This window comes from Ursus americanus, chromosome 2 (genome assembly GCF_024610735.1).
Source record: "Ursus americanus isolate L20-20 chromosome 2, mUrsAme1.1.p, whole genome shotgun sequence".
Classification (NCBI taxonomy): domain Eukaryota; kingdom Metazoa; phylum Chordata; class Mammalia; order Carnivora; family Ursidae; genus Ursus; species Ursus americanus.
The window spans coordinates 26,331,818-26,345,401 of record NC_142128.1 but is presented as its reverse complement, the minus strand read 5'-3'; the positions used below and the strand labels follow the sequence as shown (position 1 = coordinate 26,345,401).

The window sequence follows — 13,584 nt, the reverse complement described above, 5'->3', positions numbered from 1 at the left end:
GCGGGAAGGGTCCTCCCCAACCAGCCCTCTCCCAGTCCGGGTTGGAAAAACTTTATTCCCGCCCCACCCGACGCGCCTAGAACTGTTGCGGAGAGAAACGCAGAGGCCAAATGAATGGGAGCCTTAAGTTCAAGCGAGGCCTAGGGCGCCCGGGGGGACGTGCTGTGGCCGGAGTCCCAGGGGCGCGCCGAGAGAGCGGAGCGTCCCTTTACCCTAAATCTGCCCGCGTCGCGCCCTGAGCTCAACAGGTCTGGAGCGGGGCGGCCCAGCAGCGCCACCCAGCGTCGCGCCCGCGACGTGCGCGCCTCTGCCCGCCAAAGCTCCGTGCCAGCGAGCGTGCGCCCCCCCCCCCCCCCCCCCCCCCCCGCCGGCCGTGTCCACCCTATCCCGCCGGCCCGCGTGGCTGGGGCGCCCTGGGCCTGGAGTCCTTCCTCCAAACCGGTTCTCCCACCCCAAGGCCGCAGAACTGGAGCCCACTCTGCTACTGAGGGATTTGAAGTGGAACATTGCCCTCCGCTGGTTCTCTTTTTAAAATGCCCAGCTATCTCCTGTTGTCAGTCACCAGTTTATCAACCTGTTCACTCCCAATGCCTCCGTCTGTCTTTTCATTTACGAAAGATGGCATACAATCTCTGTCCTGCCTTTTCTCCGGAGCTGTTCTGTGGGGATACATGAGGAAACGAACGTGGAAGTAATAAACAAAAGGCGTAATGTGCGTCTGTGTACCTCTTTTGCGTGAAAATCTAACAGGTACATGTTTTAGTATGTCTGTCATATTTCATTTGTAGCACGTGGCATGCAACACATGCTGAGCACTGATCATCCGGCAGACACTGCGCTCAACACTTCACAAGCATGATTTCATTTCATCGTCCTCTGCCTTGCTCACTATATGTCTAGCACAGTGCCTGACCAGAATAGGCACTCAATTAATGTTTTCGTTGTTGCTATTGCCTCCTCCTATTTGAGGGAGGCGCTGCAGTGGTCCTCAGTTTACAGATGAGACTGAGGTGCAGTGAGATAGACCTCCCCCCACCCCCACCACAGAAGCATGGCAGCTGCTGCCACTGGCATTTGAATCCCCACAGTGTGCCCTCCTAACCACTTAATGGTATTTATACATACTGTTTCTTCAGCACTGATAGATAGGGTGCTTGGTGGGGAGAGGGCTTCACAGAGGAGGGGTGACTACTGGGATGGGTGCTTTTGGGGGAAACTTGAGAGAGGTGGAAGAGATCCCCAGGTGTTCCCAGGAAGAATAGCTAACCTTTTTTGAGACTGGGTGCCAGGCTCTGCTTTAAGCCTTTCACACAAATTCAACTTTCAATTCCCTGATAACCATGAGGTGGGCACTATTACTATCCCAGTCTCTAGATGAGAAAAGAGAAGGCATAAAGCCATGGAGTAAGTCGCCCAGGGGGTAACTGTCGTTGAGGAGCTGGGATTCAAACCTAGACAGCCTACACCGAACCCTTCCCCTAGCCACCGCACCACATTGCCGCACAGTACTGGGTATTGAGGGAAGGGGGAGGAAATCCTTAGGGTTAGTTTGATACCTTTATCCCTAAGGACTTAAAACTGTCTGAGAAAACCAAGCACCCCTCCTCCAGTGAAGGAGGTTATTTTAAATGGGCATAAGAGAACCTACCTTTGGGGTTATCAAATTCTTCCCCATATGTAAAGCACATGGCACACAATAGGTGCTTAATAAATGCTTTTTGAATGCGTAAATGGATGGTAACAAAAGCTAAGATGGATGCTGCCAACCTCTTGAGTCATTATCATGGTTGAGAGCTGAGCACTTCACATGCGTGCCTTTGTAATCCTCACCAGAGCCCTACAAGGTGGGTACTACCATCGTCCCATTTTCCTGATGAGAAAGCTGAAGTTCTGAGAGAGAAAGTGGGTCACCCTAAGTAAACAAGTGAAGAGTGGCAGGGACAGGACAAAAATGCAGATGTGTTTAACTCTGAAAGCCCAGCTCCTCAGAGCTGCGCCATCCTGCCTCCAACAAAAGAATGAACAAGCAGTCCGTTCGAAGTCATTTGTCAGATGTCACTCCAAGACTGGCTTTCAGGGTCCCCAGCTCCGTGAGCCTCTCCCTGCTCTTCACAGGGACCTGTAGTCTGGCTTTGAGGTGTAATGTGCACTCAGCAAGGCTGTGCCTGTTTGGACAAAGCAGCTGACACCCACCCAGGTCTCGGGAGAAGCTCTACTTCAGAATTTTGTGGGGTTCCTGAACTCAGGAAGGAAAAGAGTTACATCTCTATTGTCACTAACCTCTACATGAAATTCGGTATCTCCTTTCATTACGGATGCAGGCAACAAACCACAACAGTACTAACATTTACCTGGGGTTGTCACCAATAGAAACAGAAATAGAGTAGAATAGAAATAGAAGTCAATAGAAATCAGATACATTCACGTCACATTACAGTTGTGAATAACTTGAAATTCTATTTACACTCTTTACTGCTTGAAAATCACAGCTATGGGACACCTGGGTGGCTCAGTCAGTTAACCGTCTGCCTTCAGCTCAGATCATGATCCCAGGGGCCTGGAATCCAGTCCCCCGTCGGGCTCCCTGCTCAGCGGGTAGCCTGCTTCTCCCTCTGCTACTGCTCCCCCTGCTTGCGCTCTCTCTCTCTGACAAATAAATAAAATCTTTTTTAAAAATCACTACTGTTAGATCTATTCAATGCATTAATGAAGAAGCACCTACATTACCATATTTAAATTGGTTTTAATATTTTGATAAGTGTATATCAATAGAACTATCATTTCATTATAATCTTACGTATTCCACTCTATGATTTAAAGACATTATTCTGAGATGGGGTCTATAGGCTGCAGCAGACTAGCACGGGGTCCATGGCACAGGAAGGATTAGGAACCCCTGCAGGTAATGTGTGCATTAGCTTAGGAGTGAGAGTAGGAACTGACAAGTAATTCTCTGGCTGGAGAGAGGGGAGGATGGCGTCAGGTGAAGTTCAACACATGGGAGAGGCCAAATGCCTTGCAGCCGGGTGAGTTACTCCATAGAAGAGCAGGAAGGGTCAGGCCCAGAAGGATTTTCGCAGGGGGGTGTGTGTGTGTCTGTCTGTCTGTCTGTGGACTTGGAGTAGACAAGCCTGGAAGCAGGGAGGACGTTGCATCAATCCAAGTGTGAAATGCTTTGAGCCTGAACTATGCTCATGGCAGTGAATCAGTGGCTGGCACGGAATGAGCAGTGAGGGAGGTTGTGGAAGGCAGGGGAGGCTGGAGGAAGGCAGGTTTGCTGGAGGGAGGAGTAGGGGTTTTCTATTTGGATATGATGAATCTCGGATGCGTATTATGGAGCGTTCCTGGAAGAAACTCCATTCCATCCAGATCGAGCAAAAAAGAATGTACGGGCTCATTACCTGGGAAGTCCAAGGGCAAATCCTACAGCCGTGGCTGGATTTAGAGATGCAAAAGAAGTCACAAGGCCTTACTCTCCCCATATCTCACCTCTTCACAGCTTTTCTCTGAACATTGGAATTTTTTTCTCCTGGGGTAGTTTTGCTTCACGAGGCAGAAACATGGCCAGTAGTGGACTTGAGTTTCTGTTTTAACAGTTTATGCTCCAGAAGTACGAGAGACTTTTTATGAAATCTTAAGGAAAAAACTCGAATTGGAACTGCCTGGGTTAAGTGCCCACCTCTGGACCAAGCACTGTGCCCAGAGGGGGCAGCACCCTGCTTGAGTCCACCCGGACCAGGTGAGCAGAGATCGTGAGCCACTGTCCCATGAAGACCACGCAGAGAGGGGGAGGATGGGGTTCTCTAGGAAAGACATTCTGGGAGACAAAATGACACGCCCACAATGGCGTGGCTATGGAACATGGCCGGGGGTGGTGGGGAGATGTCCGATGGGCAGATGAGTTGGTTCCGGGATTCAGACACCTTAAGGCAGAACAGTGCTTAGAGTTGATCATGAGATAAGTCTTCAGTCGTCTCCTGGGGACACTTCTGGGCTCACCTCAGTACACAGCTTCTAAAAGGAACCTGGCTCCTCACCTTCTCCCCTCCAACCCCAGAAGGCAGACATATAATAATGGTTTTCTTTTCAGGATCCTTAAGAAGGTAGTTAGGAGTGGCAGTGCAAACCACAGATCCCAGGATATCAATTATAATTCAAAAGCACTAGAACAGCAAAAAGCAGTCTCTGGCAACCATGTGGGCAACACGCGTTCTGGTTAGGTGACTTTCTATTTCTGCCAAACAGGCTGACGGCACTCGTCTCCTAAGTCAGTTTTAATCATACATCTTCCCGAACATGCCATTCTGATCCTGTTTTAGCTGTGCCCATACCCTGAGCAGTGTTTCTGAACTCTGGAGAAGCGAGAAGGCTCTGGGCTAATTAAACAGCTGGTCTGGCAAGAGGCAAAGCAGCAACCTGTTAAGTGTGTTCCCCAGGGCGGATGTGACCAAGTAACCCCACGTAGGAGTCGGACCCCCTTCTTCCCCATCTTCACCAAGGGCAGTGTGGCTTGATGATAGCAAGAGATCTGGATTCCAGTCCAGCCTGGCCTACATAAAGAGCTGCGTGGCCTCAGGCAGGCCGCTTTGTCCCTGCGAGCCTCAGTGTTCCTCACCAGCAGAATGGGTATGATACTCCCCTCTGAGGGCTGGTGTAAAGTCCAGCAAGTGAGAAAAACGCATGTGAAACACTAGTGTATGTTCACAATTAGTGGTTATCTGTTTCTTTCTCCCACAACAGACATTGCATCTGGGGCTATGGTGCCCCTTACCCTATTTTATAGTTTGCAAGGGAATATTGTGTTAGGGAGGAGGAAGGGACAAAGTAGAGGTTAAAATCCTGGCCTCTGGGATCAGCCAGGCCTGGGTCTAAGTCGTGCTGCCTGCCACTTAGCAGATGTGTGACTTCAGATGTATCTCTCTGTGCCTCAGTTCCCTCTTCATTGAATGGGATGCTAGCAGTCCCCATTTCACGGAGGTGAGGATTCCACAGGCCAATCTATATTCATCCCTTGGCACAGTGCTCATTATGACTAATTTTATTTTCAGAATGGAAACAGCACACGAAGTTGCTTTTATTACTAATCACTGTACTAGGTGCTTTGTTAAAATCCTGATTCTCAGACTGCTCCTCCAGAGACTCTGATGCAGTAGTGTAGGGGTGGGGTCTGGAGGTCTGCATTTCCTAACAAGCCTCCCAGGAGATGGCAGACGCAGGTGGTCCAAAGTCTGACCTTGACCTTGCCAAGCCAGGACACCATCTTTGTGACGTTCACACACTTCCTCCCTAAGAGGATCGTCACCAAAGGGGCTGATCTGTTGGCTGGAATGAGTCAGGGTGGGAGATGGCCCTGGGGCAGGGGTGTGTCTGATGGTGCCCATAACCCCTGAAGATATTTGACTCACTGGTGACCCTTCACCTCCAGCTGATCTCTGCATCGCGCCAGACGTTTCATCTCGCCTGCTGTCTGCTGGCATCACTTCTAAGGATCTTGCTGAGATGAGGAGTCCCCTTGTCTAGCTTCTGAAGCCCCCACCCCATCTCACCTCCAGCCCCCACACAGGTTCAAGAATTTCTACCACATACACCCCTGTCTGAGGCTGGTAGTTCCCGTCAGCAAACCCTCTCCACCCCATGATTCAGAGAAGGGTAGCTAATTATTTCGTCTTCAAGAAGGAAAATCTGAGGGCGATTTAATAATGGGCTGCAAATATCTGAAGAGCTTTAGCAGGGCACTGGTGACCACCTGTTCCCTCTCTCTGCCACAGCTAGGAGAGACAGAGATGAGATTTAGCTGCAAATAGAACAGAGAGCCAGGGTGGGCACCAGGGTGACAGCTGATGTGGTTTTAAGGGGCAGTGCATAAAATCTGCTTTCCTAGGACTTAGGACAAGGAAAGAGCTTTGGGTCTGATGGGTCATCCTCCCCCAGAGGCCAGGAGCAGGGTCTGATGCTCTGCACAACTTCAAGGGAGGACGTCATCTTCCTCATCCCTGCGCCCTGGCACCAGGCACACTGTAAGCCATTGGTTCTCAAAGTGCAGTCCCTGGACCAGCAGCATCGGTGTCTCTGGGTCCTTGCTAGAAATGCGGAATCTCCGTCCTCAACCTGCACCTACTGAATCAGAAACTTCTGGGGGGTGGGAGGGGGACCGCAAGCTGTGTTTCAAGAAACGCTCCAGGTAATTCTGATGCTGGCTGCAGGGTGAGAACCACTGGGGTTCCAACTTCACTGTGCATTCCATTCGCCTGGGGATCTTGTTAAATGCAGTCTCTGGTTCACTAGGCCTGGCGTGGGCCTTGAGATTGTGCATTTCTAACAAGCTTTAAGGGTGATCCGCAGACCACAACTGGGGGATCGAGGATCTAGAACAAATGCCAGCTCATGCCATTCCTCTGCTGGAAACCCTCCAGGGGCTCATCTCACTTAAGTCATAAAGGTGCCACACAACCCGGCCCCCCCCATTACCTCCTTTGCTGTCCCGATCTCTACTCCACTACCCCTTGCACATTCCACTCCACGCCGGCCTCCTCGCTGTTAAACACTCCAGTCAAGATCCCACCTCAGGGCCTCTGCACTTGTTTCTTCTGCCTGTTACACTCCTCCCTCTGACCTCCCCCATGGCTCACTCTTTCACCTGAATAACAGGCAGCATACTAGATGGCCCATAATGATTCTGCCTCCTGGTATGGACACCCTTGCATAATCTCCTCCCATTGAGTATGGGCAGAACTTATCACACGTGATGAGATGTCACTTCTGTGATTAGGTTATGTAAGGCAGTAATTTCTGCCTTGGTAGCCAACTCTTTCTGCATACCCCAAGCTCCCATGTTGGAGAGACCCACGTGGCAAGGAGATGAGGGTGCCCTAATTGAGACCCCAGTCCAATAGCCCTAGAGTAGTTAAAATTCTGACAACAACCATGTGAGCTTGGAAGCAGATCCTTCCCTGGTTGCACCTTCGGGTGAGACTCCCACCCAGCTGACCCCTTGATTAAAGACTTGAGAGAGACCCTGAAACAGAGGAGCCAGCTAAGAAATATGTGTTATTTCAAGCAGCTAAGTCTGCGGCAATTCATTAGATAGCTTTAGATAATACAACCTCCTTTGGGTTTTGCTCAAATGTCACCTTTTCAATCTGATCTCCCTTCACCAACTTTCCTCTTCAAAATAGCAACCTCTCTCCTCTCCCAGGAACTCGTTTGCCTTCCCTGCTAAATGTTCTCCATAATACATATCACCATATGACATATCTTCTATTTTTCCTCTTTTTTAATGGTCTGTCTCCCCAACTAGAAGCGAGCTCTATGAGTTCAGGGTTTTTTTGTAGTTTTTTGGTGTGTTTCTCCCACACCCGTATCCCTAATACCTGGAACAGTCTTGCGTATGGAAGCCATTCAACAGTATTGTTGAATGAATGAAAGGATTTTGCCAACAGTCTCCTTCCACATAGAGGACAAGGGACCCTCGTGGGCGCCAACTTTACATTTTCTCCGCAGAGCCACTCCAGAGAGAAAGGAGATTTTTCCAGACATCCGTATGTCTATCAATCCAGGGAGGAACTAATGGGTCCCACCTGGTTCTTATCCCACCTTGTTAAGAGAGACATGGGGAAATCTTCTGTATAGGGACCGAGACCTTCTGACAGCCCCTATAACAATTTTGCCTCCTCTGGGGTAGCAGATGAGTTTGAACCCATTATCCATTATTCAAAACAAGGTTCACGAAGGCCTATGTACTCTTCCAAGAAAGAGCCTGTTTCTCTGTGGTGAAGTGAATTCAACATCATCGAAAGAGCCATTGCTCTAGCTGTGGCAGAGAGAGGGAACAGGTGGTCACCAGTGCCCTGCTAAAGCTCTTCAGATATTTGCAGCCCATTATTAAATCGCCCTCAGATTTTCCTTCTTGAAGAAGAATTCAACATCATCGAAAGAGCCATTGCTCTGCACGGAAACTTGTATGCAATCCTTCACAGCAGCATTATTCATAATTGCCCCAAAATGGAAACAATCCCAACGCCCATCAATGGGTGAATGCATCGAATGCACTAGAGCCATACCATGGAATACTTCACAGCAATAAAGAGAAATGAACATCCGTATATGCCACAGTATGGGTAACCTTGGAAACAGCTGACTAAGTGAAAGAAGCCAGGTAAGAAAAATCACATATATGACTCCATTCATAGGCGAGGTCCAGAAAGGGCAAATCTGTAGAGACAGAAAGGAGAGTAGTGGTTGCCTGGGGCTGGAGGTGGGAATGCGGAATGGATGCAGACAGGCACAAGAGAGTTTTGGGGGGGTGACAGAAATGTTCTAGAACTGCTTTGTGGTGATGGTGGCATGACTCTGTACATTACTGGAAATCATGGAATTATATGCTCAAAATGGGTAAGTTTTATGGTATGTAAATTACATATCAACAAAGCTATTTTTAAAAAGAAAATAAAATGAACTCTCTGGCCAAAAGGTTGTTTTTGGTGTTGTTGTTTTAGTTGTTCTATGTCTAAAGGCACTCCTCTCAAATTCACTCTGAGAATTGTATGTTTCCTCGCTTTTTAGACACATGTTTCTATGACAGATCAGTGATGGGGCGCATGGGTGGCTCAGTCAGTCAAGCCTCTGCTTCCAGCTCAGGTCATGATCCCAGGGTCCTGGGATTGAGCCCCGCATGGGGCTTCCTGCTCAGCGGGGAATCTGCTTCTCCCTCTCCCTCTTTGCTCTCTCTCTCTCAAATAAATAAATAAAATCTTCAAAAAAAAATCAATGAATATACCCATTGGTGTCCCAGTTAATACAAATGAAGGTTATAAATAGGCCTTATTTCTGCCCTGAGTAAGACCCAAAAGGGTTCATAACATTCTGACATTTTAAAGTGGTTGTCTGGGAACGCCTGGGTGGCTCAGTCAGTTAAGCGTCTGCCTTCGACTCAGGTCATGATCCCAGGGTCCTGAGATCAAGCCCCACGTCAAGCTCCCTGCTCAGCGGGGAAACTGCTTCTCCCTCTCCCTCTCCACTTGTGCTCCTCTCACTATCTCTGCATCTCTCAAATAAGTAATTAAAATCTAAAAAAATAAAGTAAAATAAAGTGGTTTTCTGGTCACGTTCGTAGACCCTTGGTTGTCTGACCCTGTCACTGAGTAAACTGCACCAGCCCCAGGGATCTGTGCGCATCAGAGCAACATTCACGTGGGGAGGAGGAACAGGCCGAGTAAAATCTTACGTTGTGATGACAGGAGATGAAGGAAGCATGAAATACTCGATCGGTCTATTTCCGGGTGACCTGCCATTTCCATCTCGGTGCAATCAGAGGAGGCAGGCAGCTCCAGCTTTGGCAGCTCCTAAACAGCCACCGCGGGTCCATCACAGAGGTGAGGGGGATGAAGAAGTCTGGCCCAGCCCGGGTCATGTACCGTGCCTGTGGTGGGAGACAGGCCACCGTGAGGGTCAGACCCACTGGAAACCCATGGAAAAGGAAAGGGCAGTTCCCACAGAGGCGGTAGGAATGGTGGAAAGGCAAAAATACCAGATAGCCACTATACTACCCCTTGTGCGGGAAATCCTAACAGGACCAGATGGCCCGTGGGCGAGCGCAGCCAGTGTGCACTGCAGAGTACGTAGGTGACAGGCTCACGCGTGCGCATAGGGAAAGGCCTTCCTGATTATATTCAGATCCACTCTGATCAGGGGCAGCAAGGCTTTCTCTTCTTAAAGACAGTGCCATCCATATCCACGTCCTCTCTCTTCATTCAAAGGACTGACAAGTGTTGAATGATTCTGGGAAAGGAGATGATCCAAAGGGGACGGTCACTGGATGGCCCACGGGGGCAGGCCGTTCGGCATCCACTGAACCCCCTCCGCTGCTCACCCCTCTGCTTATACGGGGCTGGCCGCGCATGATTCTCAGGGCTCAGTGCAAAATGAGAATGTGGGGCCCCTTGTTCACAATTATTTACAATTTCAAGGCAACAATGGCAACAGATCTTCAAACCAAGCTCAGGACATTTCCGAGCCCGGGATCTGTACCATGACCACTAATGCCAGCCCTTGTGACATAAACCTCCTTCTCCTTGTCCCGCCTGGAGGACTCCAGTACCTCCTCTCCTTCTCTGAGTCCCTCCTGCACCCCCTTCTCCTTCGCCCCCACCTCCACTCCTATCCAGTATTGAAAGCTAAAAAACAAAAAACCACCTTCCCCTGCAAGCTTAAATCCAAATGACCTCTGAGGCTGGAGAGCTCTGTGAGGAGAAAGAGATTCTTATTTTAAGAGTTTTATTCTTAAAAAAAAAATTTTTTTTTTTTATCCTTAAAGCGAGTCTCACGGTGTTTACTCTCATCCTTGCCAAGAATTAGCCCAGTATCTTTCCCAGGCCTTGGGTTAAAAATATCAAGTAGCTTTCCGCACAGAATCCCAATCACTAGGGCTTTCGCCCCTGGATGGTATTCAGTAACTATTCTGTTTATTGAGCCCTTACTATGTGACCAAGCACGGCCCTAAACACTTGAACACGTGTCTTCTTTACCATCCTCACAACAACTCTGTGAGCCAGACACAGAGGCGGTACCCACTTTTCAAGAAAAAAGCTGAGACCAAGAGATATTCAGCAAGTAGTCCCAGGCCAGACAGCTACTAAGGGGCAGATCTGGGATCTGAACGGTGTCTGACAGTGAGCTCTTTCCGTTATACCAAATAGTGCCTGATCAGTCCTTTTTGACCCCACAGAATCCTGGAGACTGAACACAGGACGAATGAAGGCATTATTATCTTTGGATATTCGTGCCTTTGACAGTGCTCTAATTCCATTAAACCTGATCAACTTTGAAGGTTATCATGGGGAAAAAAAATCAAAGACAGGCCAACCACAGTGCTTTGGGTGAGGACCAATGTCAAACCCTACTAAACGACCCATTGTTCTAGGTATTTGTGGGTTCAGAGATAAGATCTGTGAAGCCTAAACTGCTAATCTTCCTGGAAAAAATCAAATGCATTTATTAGAAATAAATGCCAAGCATCCTGCAGTGGAAGGGTGGGTTGGATTTTGCTTTAGGGAAGTGGAGAAGGAGGCTGAGCTAAAGTTCCCCCTAAAACACTGCAAAGATCATTTATCCTACCAAGTGTATCGAGCACGTTTCTATAAGCCAGGCATTGTCCAGAGTAAGGGTATGGAAAACACTAGGCATGCCAGTGCCCAGCTCAGAAGCCTTCCATGGCCCCCACTGCCTGCAGGATAAATAGCAACCCCCTCTCTGGCACGCAAAGCCTTCCCTAACCCAGACTTCCTCCTGTCTTGCAGAGGGAAATGCACACAGTGCAGGGAAAACTGGAGAAGGGGAGGGGTCACACAGGGGGAGCTGAATTTAAAAAGTGAGGTCAGCCATTAGGAAGGGGAAGTATCTCCTGCCTGTCACACCCAGGTTAACAGTGGATCCTCTTTGTGGCTCTGCTGACTTCACTCTCCGGGGGACCACATGTGGCCTCCCCGACCACCAGAGCCACAGACTTCCCTGAGAAGGGGATCAGGTGCCTCACCAGGGTCTCAGACACCCAAACGTGTGCCCCCTTGTAGGGGGGTAAGTTCAGCACTGAAGTCTAGGCTTTTCCCTGGATCTGGAATGACCCAGAGAGTGTCCCTGCCCATCAGGCCCCCTCCCTCTCCAAAGTAAACGCTGCAGAGTGAGTAACAATGTAATTACTGGGTGGGACTGGTCCTCAATTCCAGACCTGCCCTCCCTCTGTAGGTTCAGCCAGTTTCTCAGAGAGAGGCGTCTACCCACCCATTGCCGGGCTCCTCTATCTTAACGGGATCTCTATAACACATCTAAGCCTCCCACCCAGCCAAGTTCTTACGAGGCTCAAACCCTTTCTTGACTCAGACAAACCTTAATTTGTTAAAACTTTTGATGCCATGTATGCCAACCGTGAAATACCCCATAGCAAACTTGACACTATGATTCAGTCATGCAAATCAAGGAAGTTTCTGTGGTTCCTTCCATTCTTCTATCTGGATCTGACAATCCCTTTCTAGTTCAGGAAACTTTACCCATTAATGATAACCTAGTCTCTTCTGATCCCAAATAGTCTTTTTCCAGGAAACAGAGTGACTAGAACCCTTTCCATCAGTTCAAGGGGTGTCCCCAGCCCTGAGCGTTTTCCATGATGGATGCAGGGAACGTGTCAGAATCCCCACAACAGGGTGGGACCTCAGTGTAGGGGAGTTTCATTCCTCTTGTCTTTACGTGGGCACTGGGGCTAGGGGGAATGCTGACCCTGCATTTGCACTACCCTGAAATTTTGTGTCCAACGTACCTCCCTCGCCTGACCTTAGTCCTGGCCCTGCTTTGCATGTGGGCTTCTGTTCTTGCTGCTTTTCACTGAGGAGTGGCAGGCAGGTCTGTGCTGGTCTGGACTGCGTTGGTTCCTGGATTTCATGCTGGAACCCATTCCCAATGATAATGGGTCCTGCTTGTGTCCCTGTGATTGCTTTTGCTTTTTCCCAACCCCAGACTTCTAACGACCCACAGTAACCTTTGCAACCGGCCCAACCCTGGGAAGGTAGGGGTGGGGATTGTTGTAGACCCTGCAGGATTTTTCTACAGCAGCCAGGTCTGGGAGGCTGCCCTCAGGGCCACCCTCACCCTAGATCTTCCCTCAGTCTTGGTTAATCTACCATTCCCAGGCCGCACTGATGCTGTGCCATGCCAAAGCGGGCTTCTCTCAGAGATCTGCAATCTCTCTAGGCTGTGTTATGCTCAACTGAATACCACCTCCAACTCTCTCAGTTTCCCCAGAACTGTGCCGGAGATTGCTACAACCCACTGTCCTTTGCTACTTCCTCCAAGAAGTAAGGGTGAGGACTTTTAAATCTGATCTCTTACCTCACTTCCTCTCTCTCCCCTCCTCCCCCCAGCCTAGACTGAGGTTCTACTTCCCCATCCTGTCTGGTAGGAATCCCCACTCACCATGACCTCATAACTGTTTTCTTCCTGCTCAGTAGTTCCCAAAGTGTGGTCCCCAGACCAGAACATCAGCATCACCAGGGAACTTGTAGAGAAATGCAAACTCTTAGGGCCTAACCCAAAGCTTCTGAATGGGAAAGCATAGGGGGTGAGGCCCAGCAATTTCTATTCTGATAAGCTCTCCAGGGGTTCCGATGCACGCTCAAATTTGAGAAGCACTGCTTTGGGGTCTGAATCAATGATTCTCCATCCTGGCTGTATTAGGATCACCCGGGAGCTTTTACCATGTATTGGCTGCTAACCCCATCATGGACCAATTAAATTCGAGGCCCATGAAGAGACACAGTCAAAATCTACCCAGCCCCGTCTAGATCGACAAATTTCCCAGATGACCCACAGACACGTAAGCATGATTGTGGTTTCAGGTGACTACGTTTTGGGGGTGGTTTATTACGCAGCGGTAGCTAACGGATACACAGCGCTCGTAAGAACGTCTGCTGAGACAGTGATGGATCTTCTTACTTTCCTCAAACCCAGCCCTCACTTCCATTCCATGCCTGCTCTCCTAGCTGCTCCAGCCACCAGAAGCAGACCCTGGCATAGGACTCCAGGTTGGAACTCCCTATT

The 13,584-nt window shown here is 49.3% G+C and overlaps 1 protein-coding gene across 2 annotated transcripts in view; it reads right to left on the bottom strand.

Annotated features, from left to right (window-relative positions):
• Positions 1 to 13,584, bottom strand: part of SYT17 (synaptotagmin 17) — a 107,670-nt gene that overhangs the window by 76,968 nt on the left and 17,118 nt on the right. For both annotated transcript variants that reach the window (XM_087870169.1, XM_087870171.1), the window contains one exon: positions 9,224 to 9,418. In XM_087870169.1, coding sequence (XP_087726295.1) covers positions 9,224 to 9,252 — 29 coding nt within the window. In that variant the 5' untranslated portion in view covers positions 9,253 to 9,418. The remainder of the gene's footprint in view (positions 1 to 9,223; positions 9,419 to 13,584) is intronic.